The following is a 22,248-nucleotide window of genomic DNA, read 5'->3' on the forward strand; positions in this document are numbered from 1 at the left end:
TGGGGTTCGAGTCTTACAAGAATTAAAAAAGAAATTACTTGCTAAAAGAAAAAAGGTCGGTACATTATAAGGATAAAAATGACTAAATTAGTTTTTTTTTTATTTTGAAACGACTAAAATTATATACTTTATAGAATTATCTGAAACTTTATGTTATAACATAACCATCTTACTATTACGTCAAAATGGAAATCAGTCCAAAATAAAACTTGATATGTAATTTATTCAATACTTTTCCTTATCCAATTATTTTAGGCGGTGACGATATTTTCTTTATTTTAAAATTTTGGTTTTGGACGTTGATAATTATGCACACACGTAGGGCTGTTTACGAGTCGAGTTCGAGTCAAGCTAGGGTGGTTTCGAGTTTGGGCACGAAATTAAACGGGGCAACTTAGTTAGGCTCTAGCTTGATTTTGAAGTTAAACGAGCTTAAGATCGAGCCAATGAGCCGAGCCATGACTCGAGCCAAGCTAAGGTCGATTTTGGCTCGGTTACAAAAATGATCCAAATAAGCTTAGGATGTTAAAAATCAACTTTTTATAGCTAGTTTTATTCGAGCTTTTTTCGAACGAGCCACGAGCCCAAGCTTCGAGCTTTTTGAACAGCCCTACACACACGTGTATGTGCGTGCAAGATCAGTTAATAAATATATATTGAGAGAACCTATTATCGAAAACATTTGTGTTGCTTTCCATGGATCTTTCTTAGTTGGTTTCTATAAAACTTTAAATATTATGACACTTATTGATATGTTGTTTTTTCTTTGAACTACCAACAAGCATATAAAGTCTAGGTATTTTATACAGGGTGATCTCAATTACAAAAGATCATCACCAGTTGGCCTAACTCATTCGTACAGAGCCTTTAAGCATCTCAAAGTTGTTATAATTAGATGACTAGTTTTATAATTATTATTATTATTGTTGTTGTAATTCAATCTCTTCAACACATGGTAATTTATCATCATTGTACTCAGTTAATCTTATAAATAACAAAATTATGATATGGTTTAAGGAAGGTCTCCTTTCAATAAGACCACCGGCTCAATAATAGTTTTGCATCAAACTAGAAGTGTCATAATATTCAAACTATACGTATATATAATAACTGAAGTTGAAGAATAAATGATAAATTAAATAGTTGTTATATAAATATCATTTAAATATTATTGGTGAATGGTTTTTGATTCATGACATAATTACTAAAAGCACAATTATATATACATGAAACTAATAAAAAAGTCAATTACATTTATGGAAAGTCAAGTTAAGTATGATTGGGCCAACCAAGTGAAACGCAAACACGTGTTTCTGAGACCATGCAACGTGTCGTCTTTATTTCGGGTAGACAAAACGTGACAGCTTCATTCCGCATTGTAAACACACACATATATATATACACACTAGGTTAGAACCCGTGTACTACACGGGCTGGTTCCTAAAATTGATAAAAATAAACAAAACATATATAATTTTTATGATTGAAAATAAGCAATTTTATATAATAATGAAAAGCTGAAGAAATATATTTTATAACTTACAAATTTGATTCTAACAACACAAATGCAAATGTTATAATCAATTTTTATTAAATGTATAATAACTTAAAGACCAAGTTTAAACCTTTTTAATATGATTCCAACTCATTTTAATCAAAGCCCGTCTTCGCTTGATTGACCAAAATACTTTAAATTTCACATGATATATGGTACTCATGCCATGTCATAGTCCCCAATGACCATAATGTAATCTAAATTCTAAATATATGTAAGTAAACTACTATTATCCAAAAAACACAAAAAGACCAAATAATTCATAAATCTATAATTTCATTTCATCTCATAGAATGAAAGTACATATTACATTACATAGAATTATGAAAATGATCAAAGTTATAACATGTTTTCTCTTTTTCTACAACCTACTTTTGTATTTTCCATGCTCCGTTCACAAAAAAATACCCATTTCTATGTCATCGCATACCGATAGTATTTCCTTCCAATCTCAAAAAAGAGAAGAAAATCAATAACAAATTTAGCATTCTTTCCAGATTATGAATGTAGAGAACAACAATAAAAAGTCAAAAATCTAAACATGGCCGCCTAATTTTGTAATTTTCATCACGAAATATGCCATCTCGTAATGATTTATAATATCTCCACCTTGAATCATGTACCTGGGTATTATACCTGTTTTAACTTGCCACAAAATGAAATAGAGAAACTGAATGAAAATAATAATAATAATAATAATAGAAAAGGCATTTAAAACTATATGAGAGCTAAAAAAGACTGAAATAAATAAGAAGCGTAGGCACCATAAGATAACACTATCACCTGTATAAAATATTAGAAGTTTAGAACTTTAAGCCTTGCTTTGATTTCGTACACATGACCGTGCTTTTTTTACTGGCGGGTAAATTAATAATGGTTATTGGATCAGGTCGCTCCTCTTTTATTCTAAAAAATAGCTCATGTTTCATGAGCATGAAATCTCATTAAAGTATGTGATTCCAAATTTCCAATAACGAAGCTAAATCAAGTTTTTATGTACATGGTTCCAGCAGTATTAAAGCTCGAAAAGTAAAAATTATATACAATTTGACAGTTAATACACATTGACAGTTATATGCTTGATTAGTTATAAGCTCCAAACATATAACACTTTATAAAAATGGTCATATGATCAATTAGTTATAAGCTCTAAACATACTAAATATGAGAAATACCTAATATTGAGCAGCATATTGAAAACCAAGTACCTCCTAAGTACTGGCATGTGTCAACTCCGGCATCAACTGTTGGATGGAAAGATCGTATACCTTGTTCTTTACATGAACTACTCAACTACATATGTGGAGAAATTCTATAAGGTATTACAGAATATTTATAAAATTAGTAGCAAAATTCAAATGTCAAATGGTCAGTCAGCGCAAAAGTTAAGCCTAAACAAATTGATGTATTTTATTAAAATGACCCCTTTTTTACCCAAACCCATTTTAACCGAAACTCAATTTTCTAAGAAACCACATTGACCTGAATATTGCAAGCCCCCGTCTGTTATCTTGATGCACCTACATAGCCAAGTATGCAAGCATTAAAAACTTCAAATTTGAGATATTCAAATATATAATATACGTATATATATATAATTATAACACAATAATAATACTTCAAAATAACATACCGAGTGATATCCAGTGACTCCAAATGTGGATAAATCTCAGAAACCATTTGTAAACTTTTATCTGATATACCCTGTTATCAGCATCATTGCATTTTAGCATATAATATATTAAATTTTTCTCTCTTCAACAATGCACGTTAAACATACCTTGCATCCACTTAAGTTCAAATCAACAATATGCTTGAAATTATTCACTAGATGTGATATACCAACATCTATAACCCTAACCAGGAGTATCTTTTATTTGAATAGTATCAGTTAAAAAAAATGCAAGCAGAAAAAAAACTCGAATAATAATAATAATAACAACAACAACGATTACGATTACCTCAACAGGAGTAGGCTGGAAATAGATGAAGAAATAATATCCCATCAACATTCCAATCGAGACTCCAATTGCAAATCCAAACGTGTGGCGGTAGCGATGACGGAGGGGACGCGGTATCGTAGGTGGCGATGGCGGCAGCGAATTGGAAACCACATGCATCGATGGCGATGGCGATGGAAGAGATGAACGGTTCCGGGAATTAGGGTTGTAGCGATGGCGACGGCGAATTGGAAACCACATGTATCGATGGGGATGGCGATGGAACGGTTCCGGGAAATAAGGTTGTAGTCTTTGGTGTTGAATGAAAAGAATGAACGACGGTTCCGGGAATTAGGGTTAGCATTTGGTGTTAAATGAAAATAATGAAAGAATAACAAAATGGATCCATATAGTATTTTAGGGCGGGTTAACCCGAAAAGAGATATCATTTTATAAAAATGGGTTAAAAATTATGAGAGTTAAGGAGAGATTGACAAGTGGCATATAATAGTATCTATTTATTAGAATAGTAAGATATATACACACACTAGTTTTAGAGCCCGCGTCACACACGGGATAATTCAAATTATAAAATTATAAGTAAAACAAATAATTACATAGCGTATATGAAAAAAAATGTATTACATCTATGCTTGTATCTATACAGTGTGTACATAAATTGATTTTATTTATATCACAAAATTATTTTTTTAAATAAACTTAATAAAAAAATGCTCGTGCAAAATCGTACCCTAGAATATTTATTTCTATTGAAAAATTCATTATCGGTGCCATATATGTATAATTGAAAGACTTTTGGTTATGAACCAATTTCGGAAATAAAACTTCTCATACGATAGTAGTTCTAACCATTCAGTCTAAATACAAAAGGAGCATTACCTTTATTGATATATTTATCAACTTACCACTAATTAAAGAGAAGTAGAACATTAAATTACATTAAATTGTAACAATGGATGTTCTTCAAGAGCTATGTTTTTCTGAGCTACACCATGAAAAAGATTTTGATAAGTTTTAGAAGGCTTCTCGACTTTGTCATAATGACAACATAAAAAATAACATGTTAACCATCCAATTTTGTGAATATTTTGTTTCATTTTAGCATAGTTTTCCATGACATGCTTCCCATACAACGTTCTGATCATCATTGAAGGAAAAATTAATGTTAACATAAATATTTCAAAATTGATAAAAGTTAGAAGCATTAATAGACATAGGGGTGGTATGTCGAAAATGTTCGCAGTCTTTTCTTACATTTTAATAGTTGAGGGAAAAATAGTCAGTTTGCCAAATCCCGAACCTTTTGATTATTTTAAAGAATGCCCTTAAAAATAAATTTTAAACCCGAATCATGTTTAAAATTCTAACTTTCATACTTTTGGCATTTCAAAGTCAACACTTTGAACCCATAACAAATTTAACGATAAATCTATTTTGCATTCTCAAACTTTTAAAAATACTCAAAATTTTTATTTTTGACCTGTAACAAATTTTGACCTAAATGTAGTTAATTTGTATCAAATAATATATTTACCAACTTTTGACCCATAATATCAAATTTAAGTTCCATAAAAAAACCCGAAACAATTTTCATTTGAGGAACATGATTTGTTGTTGATTTTTGAAATTCACTCAAGTATTTTGAAAAATGTAGTAAAATAATATGTTAATATTTATATTTATAAAAATATATAGATATTATATAAATATAGTGTAAAAGGAAAGTGAATAATTATTGATTTATTACATATATTATGGTAAATTAGTTTTGGAGGTAAAAAATTGTGAGAATTAACCAAAACATGACAAGTGTCCATATTTATTTTATTTTATTAGAATAGGTAGATATATATACACACACACATGTATGTATGAATACTGCAAAAGTTATATGGAGTTCAATGGAACCCCGTAAATACGGGGAGATGATTGACGGAGGAAATTTAGGAGAAAGATGGAACTTGGAGATAGGTGGCTTTATCGGTTTGGTTATTCTGTATTAAGTTGTTTCGGTTTAAAACGAACTGTATCAAATTTAGAAAGTTCAAAACTTATGACTTTTTTTTAGCCACCGCACTCTTTAATTTGAAGTGTCCTATCCCTATTCTGACAGACTATGTTTATTTAACCGGACCCACGCTGCTTCAGAGTTTGGCTTGGGCCTGCCGGCTGGCACTTGATAGTCGTTGTGCCGCCACAAAAGCAGAACTTTCTGATGTAACACGTGGCGAGACGAAAACTCAGGTGGGCTCTGAGTTGACAACCTCGCAAAAGGCCTAATTCAAATATTTTATTATCAATATCTATTTAACTTGGTCTCCATTAAATAACCCAAGCCTTTTGAGAGGGTTGCCTAAATAAAATTGAGTTAAAGTTGTAATTAAATTAGCCTAAATGACAAATATTAGTCAATTTGAAACCAAATAATTAACAACCTTCAGTCTTGGAATTGGAACATAATTTGTAAAATAACGTAAAAACCTTTTAATTAAATTACACCACAAAAAAAAAAGAATTATAGTACAATATATGTTATAGTTCGAAGAAATTAACATAAGGATAAATTTGTGGCTGAGAATTTACGTATAACACGGAGCAATTATCTCTTTAGAAAACCCGCATGCCTTGTAGAGTAGAACAACCAAAGCACACCTGAACCGTGCAATGCGAACGAACTCCATATCTATGGAAATCAGTTCGTGTGCTTTGCTCTGAAATTTGGTGTATAAGGGTAAGTGCTTTTATCTTTGACAAAGTATAATATCGATAAAAACTAAGTATTGATTCAAAGACACAACAAATGTCTACTATATATATTATTGTTAGAGCATTCCAACCAGCATCTATATTTCTATCTCTATAATTACATTAAAAATATTATATTTTCTTTCTTATTTTTAATTAAATAATGTTTTTTATACTTTTATTATTACATTTTCCATCTACTCCACTTGCAACCACTTTCAAAAACATCTCCAAATTTACTCATAAGCAAAGTTTCTATATCTCATTCATTCATAACCACTTACAATTACTCTATATAATATAGAGAACTCGCTGACAATAATATGCATGACCTATTGGGAATGCTCTTACTCTTTAGTTAAATCAAAAGTTGAAAGTTTTTTAAAACATTAGACAAGACATTATAATAACTAGAAAATAACCGTATGTGATAATGAGAACCAAAGATCTAATTGATGGTTAGCTAGCATGCATTTCACACAACCTGCTATGCAGACAAAGGATCATAAGCATACCTGACATGATCCATAGAGCTGGGTCTGGTAGAAGTATCTCTTAATACATTTTAAACTACATGAATAATAATAATAATAATAATAATAATAATAATAATAATAATAAAAACGAAAAGAAGATGATAAGACAAAGAATTTAAAATATATAACAAAATAGAGAGGATGCTGTATATTATTTGGTGTTTTATTGACATAACATAACGCAAAAAACCACATGAGGGAACATGATTTAATGGTACAGACCCTAACAGGTCCTTATCTTTAACCGCAGCCGTGAGTGTCCACTGTCCACACCAAAGGTTGTTCTGGTGAGTGTCCACACTAGAGTTATTTTGGGCCGCACAATTTTTCAGACTTCTATCCTTTTCCTACGACACCTTATTATTTATATTAATTAATTAAAATTGCCTATATTTGCTTCTCCTTTCTATTTTGAGTGGAGAAATTGGTTAGAAAGTAAACGTCACTTTTCTTGTTTATTATTCATTATTAGTGAAATAAATGTAAAATAGTCGTTAATAGTAAGATTAATAATGGAGATTTAAAGTTGTTTACTTTGAATGTATTATCTTTTTTTTTTTCAGAAAATATTTTTAAAATCTGAATAAAGCATGCTATATAGGAGTTGAATTCGCACCACTTATCATGAATAAACATCTAATGCCACTAGGCCAAAGGACGAGTGGCTATTACAGTATACTAGCATATTGTTGACCCGATTGTGAGAAATTATTTGTTATTAATTATTAATATCTACAATAATAATATATTTTTGCCAAAGTTCCTGCTATCCATACCGGGACTTTTGTGACGAGAGTTATGCTAAAATATGGATGTGGTCATAAAAGAAATTTATTAACAATGGCAAGTACCTTTATTTAAAAAGAATAATAATAAAAATAACAACTTAATTAATTAATTTATTTATTTATTTAGTGAGTTAGGTTGGCAATCACATTCATCAATGAAGTTGCGAGTTAATGATAAATATATCGTGTTGAATGAATTTATCTTATCGTCTAGAGAGTAGGATATATATAGAGGCAATGATGGACCGTCTTTGAATAATGAGGTTTTTGTCTTCATGTTTTCCTAATTAAATACATGGTCCCCAGTAAGCTGACGTACAAACAAACGGCTTGGCTTGGCTGAGTCGATGTGGACTGCCTTTGACATAACAAGTGACTAGTTGGCGACCCATCATTCAGATAAATAAATAAATATAAATCAACAAATAAATAAATGATGAGCAAAATTCAACACAAACACGGGATAATGTCTTTTATCTGAGCATCTCCATCGGTGTTTGTGTGGGCATTTTTGTTGACATAGAATGATGCAAACAACGTTTATGGGTAGAGACAAATGTTTGTGGAGGTGTTTGTTTGTGTTCTCAAACGTTTGAAATGTGGGTTTGTAGTGGCCCCACTACAACCACTACACACAAATCATATTTATAAACACACACACATATATATATATACATATTTATTATATTTTAATAGAGTTTAGATTGGCTTATGGGTGAAGGAAAAGTGAGTTTTTTTTTGTGAAAAGTTTAGATTATGATGTGGCGATGAGGTGAATGCTTGAATTGGTTTATGGGTGCGTATGCTCTTACTGGAAAAATAATAGATATTTCTAAAAGCAAAAAAGGTTTTCTCTTTTATAAATGTTAATCATATATAAGTAAAGCTTGGTTATTTGCTACAACAAGATAAAGTTTTACTAGAATATTCACTTTTGAAGATCGAATATGCAATAGTGTTTTTAAAACCGGGTCGTCAATGGCCTATTAGTAACTGGTTTTTTGATGGAGCTGGTCTTAGAGCATTCTCGTCCAACCCCTTATTTTGTGTGAGGGGTGTTTTTATAATTTAAAGAGTGATTCAGGGTGTTGTGAGTGAAAGGTTTTTATATTTTAGAAAAAGTAGTGATTTTTTTGTATATTTGAAAATTTACTGCCCATCCCCTATAATTTTTTAATATATTTTGAAAGTGGTTGTGAGTGAAGGAAAATGAAAAGGTAATGATAAAAGGTATAAAAAGTGTTATTTATTTAAAATAGAGAAAGAAAATGTAATGAGTTTAGTGTAATTTTTGATTTAAAGATAGGGAATGGGATAAAAATGCTCTTATGAACCAAAAGATGTAGTAAGTATTTAATAATTAAAAAGTACAAAAGATCGTATTAGAATTAACTTAAACCGTTAGACGTAAATATAATATAGAAAGCTTCAAAGTACGAAATATAGACGGTTCTTTTGCTATTGTGAAGCCAAATAAATTATAAGGGCTATGTGAAAAATAAATAGTTACACAAATATAACAATTAGCATGGTGTATGAGTGATTGGGTAGTACTCATACAATTATAACTTTTAAAACTTGGGGGACTCGTATAATCATATTTAAATTTTAATATAACTTTAGCTTATTCTTGTCTTACATGGCTTGAATAAAAAAACTTTAACAAGATGTTTTTTAAAGGTTTGTATTATAAAACAAAAATAAGGGGCGACCTACGGGAAGCAAAAAGGCCCTTAATTACAAGGAAAAAGAAAGAAAAAATATTATCTAACCAAACTAACACACGAAACGACTTATAATGAAAAATTAACAAAGTTGAATATGCACTTAAACAAAATTCCTATTTGTAGAATCTTTCAGTTGTCCTCTGTTGTTCAAAAGTCTCTATAGAGAATTATGTTTTGTGTGACCTGATCGGGTTCACAATGCCCGAATAATTGTTTGTTGTTTCAACCATTGAGCCTAAAAAACCATTGTTAGTGGTCCAATCTTCCCAAACTAAAATGATGAAAGGCCCTGTCTCATCGAGGGTGAAGGGATAAGAGCTCATAGCCAAACAAAGTACGTAATGTTCATCCAGATACTAAGGAATGTTATTGGAGAATTATATACCGATTTGAAGAATATTATATAAGAGTTGACGAAATATATACTAATCGATGATGAAGACCAATGCGAATAACATGGAATGTTTATCAAAAACTGGCAATTAGTACTATAATTGTACCGATTAATATTTAAAAAATAAAAACCACTTTAAGTATGTTTAATCATTTATTCTTGTTACTTGAATTGGATTCTCCTTTTAATAAAGCAGAATATGTTATCACATTTTATATAAAACTAGAAATGAGAAATGAACCCAAACATTTAGGACGCGTATTTGAGAGTTAATGTGACTTGTGTTATTAGTTTTAAAACTTTTCATGAATTTTGGGAGTATGGTGAAGTGATTGTAAGAATTCGTTTACCCAAATTGAAATAGAATATATTGATATATATGTATTCTAAGAAATATAGTAATTAGTATGATTAAATTATCAAAGGGGCTTTGATATAATGGTATCATGATATTGGATAAGACTATGTTTTTTTTCATGTGAAGAGGGTTTAATAATGTGGATGATAAGAATATTATGAGAATTAAGCTGTTTAAAAGAAAAGGTATGTTCAAGTTAAAAGTTATAGAATTACCAAAAATATAGTAGAATGTTTTATACTACAAGTCGGCTATTTAGACAAGTTTAAAATCGTAATTGTGGTAGGCATCTCAACTAGTAAATCTTTACTACATATAAAATCATAAAGGTATATCCACAAACCCCAATAATACATTTTTGTTAAATTAATAAGTGCAAGAGCCCTTTCGATGTTATAGAATGATTTTTTTAATGACAAATCTAACCCTACTTTTAAGTTATATATTTTTGTACAACAATAAAACATGAACCCTTACTCCTTATAAAAATTAAAGCTTCTGATACAGCAAGAAAAATGTCATGGTTACATACACTCTAAATACATTTTAAACTTTTTTTTGTTAATTGTTTATTACATTTTGTTTAAGATGGTATCTTTCTTTTATTTCCAAACTTTTTATTTAACATAATGTTTATAATTTTTATGTCGTAAATATTTTTTTAATTAATTGTAACTTAACCCGATGTAGAAGTGCACATATTGGTTTCAAACTTTAAGGTTGAAACCCGTTTGGTTTTGTAACTTTGTTAAGAAAAGTTAAAATCGGTTTATATTCGGTTTCGGTTTGTGTTAAAACCGGTTTCTTGACCGGTTTACGACCGGCTTTTGACCGTTTTGCCGGTTTTTGCCACTAGTTCTTGGTTCGGCTAACCAGTTTGAAACTAGTTTTGGTATAGATAATTACAAATTGGTTATGAACCTAAGGTTTCAGTCAGTAACCCAGTCCAGCTTTTACATAATCAATTTCAAATCGGTTCGTTTAACATTTTTTTTTCATATTTAAGATGGGCATGCACCAGGAAACTGATATATGCCACCCAAAATGTTAAATCATCCAAATCTCCCAAACTGCAGAGCAAATAATCCTCATTTTCATACCTCTGTTTTTCCCCAAATGCATCATGATTGACCCCTGAGATCTAGCAATCTCTTACAATCCTTCCATTCATCCAAACAATCCATCAGCATCTTCAATCCAAACCCCCAATTTTCACGTTATTAAACCACCAATCTCGTTACTATTTCCCATACATTCAACCCATCTCAAAGCCGTTAGCTTTTTCATGTTTCCCATTACCCACACGCCGATCTGACGGAAACATGCAAAGCAATTACACCCCTGTGTCCGTAGACTCCGTTGTAGAATTACAATTGCACGATAATCACGATTACGGATACCAAAACCCTAATTGTAACGAGGATGAATTAGGGCTTGTAACGCCCCGAATCGATCATTTGGATACCGATTATCAAAACCCACATTTTGAATTCGACAAATTGGTTACGGATAACTCGAATTCTGGGATTCATGGTGCTGTGTTTAACCTAACCACAACTGTAATTGGGGCTGGGATTATGGCCTTACCTGCTACAATGAAAGTTTTGGGCTTGGTTATTGGGATAATATTGATATTACTCATGGGGGTTTTGTCTGAAATTAGTGTAGAATTGTTAGTTAGGTTTAGTGCTCAATGTAAGGCGGTTTCGTACGGTGAAGTTGTTGAACAAGCGTTAGGTAGACCGGCTAGAGTGTTATCGGAGATTTGTATTGTAGTTAACAACGCGGGTGTGTTGGTGGTGTATTTGATCATAATGGGTGATGTGATGTCGGGTTCGTTGAATCATATTGGTGTGTTTGATCAGTGGTTAGGTAACGGTTTATGGGATCAAAGAAAGTTAGTTATTTTAGTTGTCGTGGTTCTTTTTCTTGTGCCGCTTTGTGCATTGGATAAAATTGATTCTTTGAGTTTAACTTCGGCTGCTTCGGTTGCTCTTGCGGTTTTGTTTGTGGTGGTTGCGTTTGTTGTGACGGTGATTAAACTCGTTAGAGGTGAAATTGAGTCACCGAGAATGACGCCTGATTTTGGATCGAAGAGGGCGGTTCTTGATCTTTTGGTTGTGATTCCAATAATGTCGAATGCGTTTGTGTGTCATTTTAATTTGCAGCCTATTTATAACGAGCTTGAAGGTCGTTCGCCTCAAAAGATGAATAAAGTTAGTCGAATCACTACTGTTTTATGTGTTTTGGTGTATTGTTCAACTGCTATTTCGGGTTATTTGTTATTTGGGAAAGATACAGAGTCGGATGTATTGACCAATTTTGACCAACCACTTGGGATGGAGTTTAGTACGATTTGGAATTACATAGTTCGTGTTGGATATATTCTTCATTTGGTTCTTGTGTTTCCGGTTATCCATTTTTCATTGAGACAAACAGTTGATGCGTTAGCTTTTGAGGGGTCGGTTCCATTGCACGAAAGCAGGACGAGGTGTTTGACTTTGACTTTTATACTCTTGGCCCTTATTTACTTCGGGTCGACCATGATTCCAAGTATTTGGACCGCTTTTAAGTTTACAGGGGCGACTACAGCAGTGTCATTGGGTTATACTTTCCCGGCTCTTATTGCACTCAAATTAGGTGGTCAGGGGTACGGTTTGACCACCCGAGAGAGATTTTTGTCATGGGTAATGTTGTGTTTGGCGATTATGGTTAGTGTTGTTGGAGTTATTAGCAACATTTATAGCTTGGAAATCGAAGTAGAATAGGTCTTTGATGTTACTCCGATATTGGGTCAACTTGTATCGTTTGTACCGTTTATATTAACATCCCTAGAGAAACATAACTTCTCAGCCTACGACCATAAACTAATAAACATAATTACTAGTAATAGCTATAACTAACACAATGGGTCATTGTGCTTACGAGGCATCATGGGTCACGAGCTCACAAGACATGCAGACGTTGCAAGCCCGGGACCCGTGAAAATGATTGATGCTATTTGACATTTTGACCCCTTATAATTTGAAGAAAACACATACTTTGGGTATAATAGCCCACAGGCCCTTTTCTTTTCTTTTTTTTTTTTGGCATTTTATAAAAATAAGAAATGTCATATTTGCCCTCTTCTCCACTTGGACTTCAATCTACATTTAAATAGCTTCCATCTTCTATTCAAATCATCACATTCTCATTCCATGGCTAAAATACACCAGCCCATTGATTGGTTCTCTTGGCTTTCAAAAACCGGGCTTGACCCTTCGCTTATTTACGAATATGGGATGGCTTTCTCTCGAAACGAACTCGAAGAAGATGATATAGCATACTTCAACCATGAGTTACTTCAAAGCATAGGGATTTCTATAGCCAAACACAGGTTAGAGATACTCAAGCTTGCTAGCAAACAAAAAGGGTTAAGTGGTTCACATCCTGTCTCAAGGCTCGCGATCGCCATCAAGAAAACCAAGAGGTCCTTGGCTAGTTACATCCGGACGTTGGTGCACCGGGATGAGTCCGCTCTGGTCCTAGTTCGTAAGGGCTATGGTTCAAGATGGGAAGGTAATATGTTAAGGAGAAACAAGAGATTTGTGACCTATAAACAATCTACACCTACTCTTTTGCTCACTAATGGCAATCATGAGTCCAATATCAATAGTGTTAGACCACACAACTTTTTCAGCCCGTTGGTTTACCGATATGATCAAGAAAAGAAAGGCGATTATGGTGATGAAGACTCCGGTGGTGGTGTTAAAGAGATTAAATGGGACACCATGTTTAAGAATTTGAAACCCACTTGATCTTTTAGCAATAAGCCCTGTTTATCTATTTAGGCCTCTTGTAAATGATAAAAGATCATATTTATGTAATAAAAATTGTATCTTGATCACCTTGTCTAGATTTAATGGAATTGTGCATTTTGGTCAAGTCAACCCATGCCATGCTTTGAAAGTTCAACGTTCGATTGTTTGGTTACAATTCTACCGGGCCGAAGGGGGTGGTAGGCGTACTTATTAGTCATGGGCCCTTTTATTGTCAGCAATCAATTGCTACTTGGATTTTTGTCATAATAACTCATGAACACACAGTTTTTGTATGTTTTAGCGTTTATTGTTTATTACTATCACTAGCTTTGGTCCATCTTTTAATTAGGGCTAGTTTTTTGAAATCCGTTGAAACTTGCTTAAGATATTTTGTTGTGACAAGTTTTGACTAACACAAAACGTTTAGTTATGTTCGCCTACCGATGATGTACAAAATTGTATAAATATTTTGGCGCGGTTATATGTCTGATTGTAAGGATACATCATGAGAACTATACAAATATTTATAAGTACTATAAAATAAAATACTTTAATCTTAAAGATTGTTTCTTTGAAGCATATAACATAGGCCACATTCATGGCTAGAAAGGCAAATTATAAATTAAACATTAAAATATAAGGCAATCATGGTGATAGTAATGCATGGTGATTCCGTACGTTGAGAAAGGACTGTTAAACCAAACTAAAAACATACGCAAAATATTCAAACATGCATATTAACTCGTATAACATAAGTTCAAATATCTACCAAAAAAAGCCTTGATGGGCGTTCAAAAATTGAATACCATGATGAAGAATAAAACATCAAAACGAGCCTGTCTTGCCGTGGCAGTTCAAGTGGCATCATGATTGCTTGTATAACACGCAGTAGAAATTGTAACAAAAAGATAGTAAATATCCCTCACAACACAAAGTTACTAATTATTAATATATATATGTGTGTAATTATGAATTGTTAATTTATACATTATGAATGTATTTAATATTTACGAACGATCTAACTGTGTATAAAAATTTAAATACAAAATCACAATCTAAAAAATATAGAACAATCAAAAACCAAGTTGGAACCAGTTCAAACTATCAAACCAAACCGTTTTAATGGTTCAACTGACCCAATCAACCTATCCAGTTTTTATGTAATCATTTTTTAAACCCATAGTTAACAGTTCGACCCAAAACTTTAATCAAAACTGGCCAAACTAGATGGTGAACATCACTCATAAGTCATAAACACGACTACATATCGAATTACAATCCCTGATGCACAGGGTACTAAACAACAAAAGTTCAAGAAACTCACAAACTGAACACTTAAATTTAAGGTTCATGCTATATGTCAGCACTACCAAATAAAAATAGCTTGATTACACATCATCGCTAGTTCGCTACATATTAGGCTTCAGTTTAGTCAAGCTGCAACTTTCAAAATTGTGCAGCCACTACCACTTTTCTTGATCAAGTCACACACGAGACCCAAATCTTCAATGACCCGAGCTTTGTGGCAAACGAAACGAACCACCCGCATAAAGCATTTGGTAAACGGGCCTGATCCTGATAGTTAATATCAAGCTCAAGACCGCACTCAAACTACACACACCTGCAAGAAAAAAGAAAGTGAGCCTGAAACAATTCGGGCCCATGCACGTTGGCCCGCCTTGCTTAGCTTGCTCTGTATCATACACGTAACCCGCAAGCATCCCAGAGAATAAAAGAGCACCAATCGGGTTTCCGAGGCCCATGAAATTGAAAATTAACCCAAAATTTTTCAACCCAAAAAGCTCAGATGAAGTCGGGATCATAACACCAAACTGAACACCATAACAGATTCCAAGAAACGCGGTTGCAACATATAGTGTCCCGTTAAGGGCAGATGCGTATAAAAGATATGTCATTACCATGATCACTTGTGTTATCGTTGTCAAGAATGTGCGAGGGATCGTATTTAACCTGAAAAGGCATAAACTTTTAAAATCTCTATCTTTAAAAGTCAAACACACATTAACTTTTAGGATATTTATCATTAAAGATCGAAAAAAGAAACATAAACTTTTAGAATCTTTATAATTAAAACTAAAAAAAAAACATAAACTTTTAGGAACTTTATAATCATAACTAAAAAAAACATAACTTTTAGAATCTTTATCATTAAAACTAGAAAAACATAACCTTTTAGGATCTTTATCATGAAAAATAATTAAAAAACAAAAATAACTTCTACAATATTTATCATAAAAAACCGAAAAAAAACTTCTAGCATTTTTATCATTAAAAATCGAAAAAGTAACTGTCTTTTTGATCATATTGATAATAAAGATTCAAGATTTTACCTTACAAAGTATTCTGAGACAACCCCGCCTCCAAGACGACCAAGAAAATTGCAAAAACTGAACAAACTCAACAATGTTGTCGTATCGTTAACCCCTGCCGAAACCCCAATCTGTGCAAGGTTATTAAGAACAGTAACTCCAGACCCGACACCAAGAAAGTTAACCAACCACAAAAGCCAAAAATCGGCTTTCACAATCGCTTCCCGAAAAGTAAAATCTTCACCTCTTCTAGGTCTTCTTTTCTTCTTAATCTTAGCCGCCCCTTCACCAACAGCAAGAAGCACGTCCACATCAGACATATCCTCACCAAGATTCTGTTCTGAAGGCGACTGAGTCAACAACTGGTCAGTTGCAGTCAGATTGTCTGAAGAGCCAGCAGGCCGGTTAAGCTTCTTGCTTGAAGGAAATAAAGTCATTTTAACAGGAATTGCAAGTGGAGCCATTAAAAGAACCACCATTATCACAATAAACGTATACGATAATGTGTTGCTAAAGGTCAAAACGTCTTTTAGTATTGTGGTGGTTAAAAGAAAGACTGCAAGAACCACACTAGCCCCTTGAGTGAAAAGAAAATGGGCAGTTTCCGAGGGGTCCGCCTCAGAAGCAGGAGTACAAGGTCTAACATAGTACATTAAAACCAAACATATGACGGGAATCCCGAGCGTAAACAGGAGTAATAAAGAAGAAGCCGATCCTTTTAGAACCATGGTGTAAACCTCGGTGAAAACTGCAGCACTTAAGCCAACATAACCTTTGAGAATACCAGCAACGGTTCCTCTACTGAGTGGAAAGTTTCTCATGTTGGTAATGAGTACGGCGGTCCCCAACCATGCACTGCTGTTAGTTGCAACAACAAGTGCGAGCCACAGCTGAAAAGAACATGAAAATTGCAAGATATTAAAAAATCTTTGGAGTTATAGTCATGCTAACGTATAGAAAGGTAAGTACTTGATTACTTGTAGTTGAAGAAACTAAAGCTATAAATGGTTATTATGATACATAACGTTGTCAAAAACGAAACCAAGATGGATAAAGAAGTAAAGAACCGTACTTTAAAGAAAAATCAATCAAGATGCTCTGTATGAGAAGATACATATACAGTGTTGTAACATTTGGCCCCTCATAACAAACAACCAATATGGTCTGTATTGCCCTCAAAGAGCTTCCAAATTTTTTTCTGGTTACTCGAGTGGATACTTCCCAGAAGGTCACTCATCTCATCTACTGTTAATGCGCCTAAAACACGTCGATGGTATTTGAGGCGGTCATTTCTTATAACCCGACATCTCCCCTGTCCATGGCCTACATGGGATTTACCTAGGGTTGTTACAAACTTACTAAAAAACTGCTTATTTCATCCCAAGAGTAAGTTTTTAATTTTGAATCCATATCGAAGGGCTACTTATTTAATTGTTTCAGAGTAAAGGTAAGATTTGAATTCAAACTTAAATAAGCACTCTCAAATTGCATACCACAGTTCGAAAACAGCTTATTTCACCCTAACATAGGCATATAAACATCAACACTTTCTTACTCAAAAAGTGCCATCAGCTTCAAATAACACAAACCAATCAAGATTATGCATATTTTCAGCTCATAAATACACTAAAACACATAAAAATGCCTACCCAATTCAAGATTCTGCATATTAATGACTCACAAACCCTAAACCTACAAATACTTCATAGAGATTGCATCTTTAACCTCATGATCACAAAAAGGTTAAATATTTTCCACAAAAACAGTAAATTTAACCAAAATACTTACAACCCTGAACCTATAAACAGTTCAAACAGAGTCAATACACATAAAGATAGCATCTTCAACCTCAAGATTACATAAAGCTTGAATCTTTTCAACCAAAACAGTAAAATTAACCAAAACACTTACAACCCTAAACCTACAAACAGTTCAAACAAAGTCAATTCACATAAAGATATCATCTTCAACCTCAAGATCACATAAAGCTTGAATCTTTTCAACCAAAAACAGTAAAATGAACCAAAAGACTTACAACCCAATACGGCATGCTGCCAACAGTCTCACTAACAGCAAGCCAGATGACACCATAGCCAAAGAAAGACGCAAGCACACCGACCAAAAGCACAACCCAAGGCGGGTACTTATTGGACGCAATTCCAGGCAGAATCCCAACATTCTCACCCAAATCATTAGCCACACCAAGAATCGTGAGCTGCTGCTGGGACAAACCCAGTACGGATTTCAAAGCATGTGAATACAGAGGGAAAGAGTAGGCGTTGCCGGAGGCGATCTGGACCCACACGGCGGCTGCTAGACCCACCCACGGTGGCCGGCTGCCTGCTTTTAGGGCCGGCATCGGTGGTTGAATTCAAGATTGTGGAGTGTGAAGTGGACTTGATAGATGTTTAGACAGAGAGACACTTGGTGGTGTTTGATAACAATAAAAAGGCACTAGATGTGTTTGGTTTTTATTATTATTGTATTAATAAATTTGTACCTACCTCTTACACTTAATCTAGAGAACCAACCACGTTTTCAAATTGGTTACGGTAACTTGAGATATAAAAAAGAAAATAATACTAATAATATTATTAAGTTTCAATTTGGTGTTTTAAATAATCATTGGAACAAAGTAGCGGTTTGTTCCGGGTTGAAACTTGGAAAAGGTCATATAAACCGTTTTAATAATAATAATAATAATAATAATAATTAGTATTATGTCTTTTTTAATTATGCTCAGTTTGATCATAGACGGTGGAAAAGTTAACTCTTAAATTGACATATAAAAAAGTTGAATGGTTTGACAAACCGATCCAGCCAGAGCGGTTAAGCTTGTTTATGTTTCTCTCTCTAGCTACATATGAAATTGGTTAATATTTATAGTTTTTGCGTAAAATTGGTAATTATTAGACAAGGTTTTTATGTTTGTTTGTAATGTTAAATGAGAATATACCAATTGAAAAAATGAAAAATGTTAGTCCTTGTCAAAGGCCCACTTTGTTAGAAAGATTCAGCAAGGAAAGCGACATGTAGAAGTATAGAACATTTTTGGTTCCTTTTCACGCACCTACAAACCGGTTTGTCAAGGATATTTGTTACAACATTTTTATTTGTTCTCACTTAATTTTTTAAAGGGATGAGCAAATTTGGTACTAGCACCGGTACGGATATCGGTATCGATTTAGTACCATTGTTATCGAATTGGTATCAAAGTTTTGAGTTTCGATATCGGTACGGTACACGTATTACTCGAATTTTACCTTAAATACCGGTATTAGTTTCGAACCGATACCGAATCAAAAATTTCGGTACATGTACCATGAATTTGTGATTTTCGGTACCAGTACCGGTCGGCACCCTCATCCCTAATCCTTAGTCCATTTCTTATATTTATTTATATTTATATGAGTGAGTTTTGTAAATTATATGGTATTGTTACGAATGATTGTAAAGAGGACAGAGAAAATGTTATATGCCATTAAGTTAAATATGAGTTTCTATCGTTCACATCATATAATTTTTTAATATTTTTCGAAAATGATTGTGAACAGAGGAGAGAAAAAAGATAATGATTTTTAATGTAACTATATAAATATGGTAGGAAATGGAGTATGAATGCTCGGAGTTAAGTATTTATTTCATCAACATTTAAGAAGATGAGCAAACATATAAAATTGCAAGTATTATTTCAGGAAAAGAAAAAAACGAGTACACAGTATTTAGATTTTAAAATATATAAATTTGGTTTAGATAAAAAAAAAGTTATGACCAAACTGAACTAGAGGTGCATAAAAAATTCAGATCGGGACTTAACCCAGGGTGCTTCAACCGGTTTCAAACCCGACCCTACTTGAGTTGTCGGTATAGACTAGTTCTAGTTCCTTAAAGAAAATGAACTGAAACTGGTTCCACCACTACCAGATCAAAGATCAAAACACTATCAGCCAAAAACCGATCAAAACCTGGACCTACCCGGAACCAGTTCCTGCCCAACCCAGTTTTTGGACTTTGTTGATCAAAACCAGAACCAATTCCTAATAGCTCCGATTTGTGCACCTCTAAAATCGACATGAATTGAAATATTAAAATATGTTCACTTGGATCATGCGTCATGGTTTAATCAAAACATGCATAGCCCTGTCACGTAAGCAGTGGGCTTTAAATAACTCGCCTTTTAACCCAACTTTTTGAAAACAATAAATAATAATTAGCTTTAATAAAAAGTTACACTTATATAGCCAAACATACATTGTGAAGTTTTGTCATGCTTGTTTTTAAGGTTGAGTTATTCTACAAAGGCTAATAAAAATAGGGAGTGTAAGAAGGCAATAATTAAATGACGTGTCAATTGAGGATCAAAGGAAAAAATGGTATAAAGTAATAATACATATTTTCTCTTTCCACATGTAAGTCACATATTAATTCCTCATCATTTTAAATGTTTATAACTTTTTCATATGATATTAGAAAAAATAACCATAATAACAAGCGTTTTTTATCTTTAATATGAGTATGATTTTGTTATATAAAAATTAAACAAAAATTACGTTATTGTGCCTTTATGCTTACCATTGTGTCTTCCTGTTTGTCATTGTGTTTTTTTTCTTCATTGCGTCTTTCAACTCATTATTGTGTTTTTTTTAATACTAATAACACCGTTGTGTAATAAGAATATGAAAATATAATGAAAAATACCAAAAAATTATCTAATACATAAAACACAATGTTGAATACATACCATATTATCCGGAAGCGTAAAACACAATGATGAATACATATGGCATAATGACTTGAAACGTAAGACATAATGTTGAATACATATAACACAATGACTTGAAACGTAAAACACAATGGAAACTACATATTACACAATTACTTGAACGTAATACACAATGAACATAACACTATTTTTCTCAAATTAAGTGAACGCCACATGTCAATTCCGAACAAAAAACAATGAACATGTTCACAATGACTAAAACATAATGACAAGTAGAAAGATAAATGTTGAGCACAAAGACACAATGACGAACAAAAGACACAACAGTGTAATATTTGTTTTAATTTTTATCTTTAATATGAGTATAAATTGACAATAACCAAAATATATAACACAACGCATAGAAAACCTAATTAAAAAACACAATGAACAATCAGATAGATATAAAAAAATCCACTAATTTTTTTTATTTTTATAAAATATGATATTCATATTAAAGAGAAAAAAACACTTTTTATTATGATGAAATTTTTATTTTTTTAAAAACATCGTATGAAAAAGTTATGAACGTTTTAAACTGATGGGAGAATTGATACGTGTCTTGCATGTGAAAAGAAAAAATTATCATGAGTGGCTTGTTACCTTAATGGCTTTCTCATCAATTTTTATTCTTAAATTATTCTTCATCATCCAAATTTAAGATTAACAAATTAAATTTGTTTACACCCTTCTCATTTTTGTTCTAATTTGGATTTTAATGTTATCTTAATTTACTATTCCAACAATGAAGAGGTAGGTCCCAGCAGAGCCCAGTTGGACCCGCAAGACTCACCTTGAAGAGGGACGTTTGCGCAAGGACCAACTGGTTCCGCAGGACCCACCATGCTCAGAGATGATGACCTTACGCGCAGTACGCCAGCTGTTCCCGCAGGGAAAGCCTCCCAATGGTGAAGTACCCCGCCTGTCCCCGCAGCTGCGGATACAAGCCATCAGGGAAGGCTACCCGCACTAATAGCAAGGCTACACGCACAAGGCACTAACTCAATAATTCAGTGTCACCTGAAGGAATGAGCAAGGCGGGAATACTCCCGCCCAAATGAGCCAGTCCGTAAGGGATAAAGTTCAAACCGTATTCAAGTACGATGGGAATCTGTGGCGCATCCGCCACAGCATCCTTCCACACCCTGCTCATACCAAGCATCACCATCCCGGACTCCGGAAAGCGGTAAACCGGAGTCTGGATCCGGGAAATCTTGGAGAACCATTCCGCCTCCTGGTAGTTGGAGGCGTGAAGGCTGGGGAGAGCTCTCCCGTTCTTAAATGTCATCGCT

General features: G+C 33.2%; 2 protein-coding genes and 1 pseudogene across 2 annotated transcripts; 2 read left to right on the top strand and 1 right to left on the bottom strand.

Moving 5' to 3' along the window:
- The first annotated feature begins 11,234 nt into the window (after positions 1–11,234).
- Positions 11,235–12,862, top strand: LOC143544599 (amino acid transporter AVT6E pseudogene; annotated as a pseudogene).
- Positions 12,863–13,261: 399 nt separating this feature from the next.
- On the top strand, positions 13,262–13,861 carry LOC143544570 (uncharacterized). Its single transcript, XM_077036649.1, has one exon. The coding sequence runs from the start codon at positions 13,262–13,264 to the stop codon at positions 13,859–13,861; it is 600 nt and encodes a 199-aa protein (XP_076892764.1).
- A 1,224-nt stretch (positions 13,862–15,085) lies between these two features.
- Positions 15,086–18,557, bottom strand: LOC143544622 (protein NUCLEAR FUSION DEFECTIVE 4-like). Its single transcript, XM_077036683.1, has 3 exons — positions 18,230–18,557; positions 16,216–17,084; positions 15,086–15,835 (listed from the first exon to the last, which is right to left on the bottom strand). Exons 1-3 carry the CDS (start codon positions 18,551–18,553, stop codon positions 15,370–15,372), a joined length of 1,659 nt encoding a protein of 552 aa, XP_076892798.1. The 5' UTR covers positions 18,554–18,557; the 3' UTR covers positions 15,086–15,369.
- Positions 18,558–22,248: the final 3,691 nt, after the last annotated feature.

Source organism: Bidens hawaiensis, unplaced genomic scaffold, assembly GCF_021521415.1.
Source record: "Bidens hawaiensis isolate Kalapana, Puna unplaced genomic scaffold, B.hawaiensis_p1.1 tig00013629_1, whole genome shotgun sequence".
Taxonomy (NCBI): Eukaryota; Viridiplantae; Streptophyta; class Magnoliopsida; order Asterales; family Asteraceae; genus Bidens; species Bidens hawaiensis.

What these genes read in the sequence shown, in the direction of transcription:
- LOC143544570 (XM_077036649.1), top strand. Translation starts at nt 13,262, where the DNA reads ATGGCTAAAATACACCAGCCCATTGATTGGTTCTCTTGGCTTTCAAAA.
- LOC143544622 (XM_077036683.1), bottom strand. Translation starts at nt 18,553, where the DNA reads ATGCCGGCCCTAAAAGCAGGCAGCCGGCCACCGTGGGTGGGTCTAGCA. An exon ending in GCAGCATGCCGTATTGGGTT is followed by an intron (nt 17,085 to 18,229) that starts GTAAGTCTTTTG and finishes TGTTCTTTTCAG; the next exon opens with CTGTGGCTCGCACTTGTTGT. An exon ending in GTCTCAGAATACTTTGTAAG is followed by an intron (nt 15,836 to 16,215) that starts GTAAAATCTTGA and finishes ATGCCTTTTCAG; the next exon opens with GTTAAATACGATCCCTCGCA.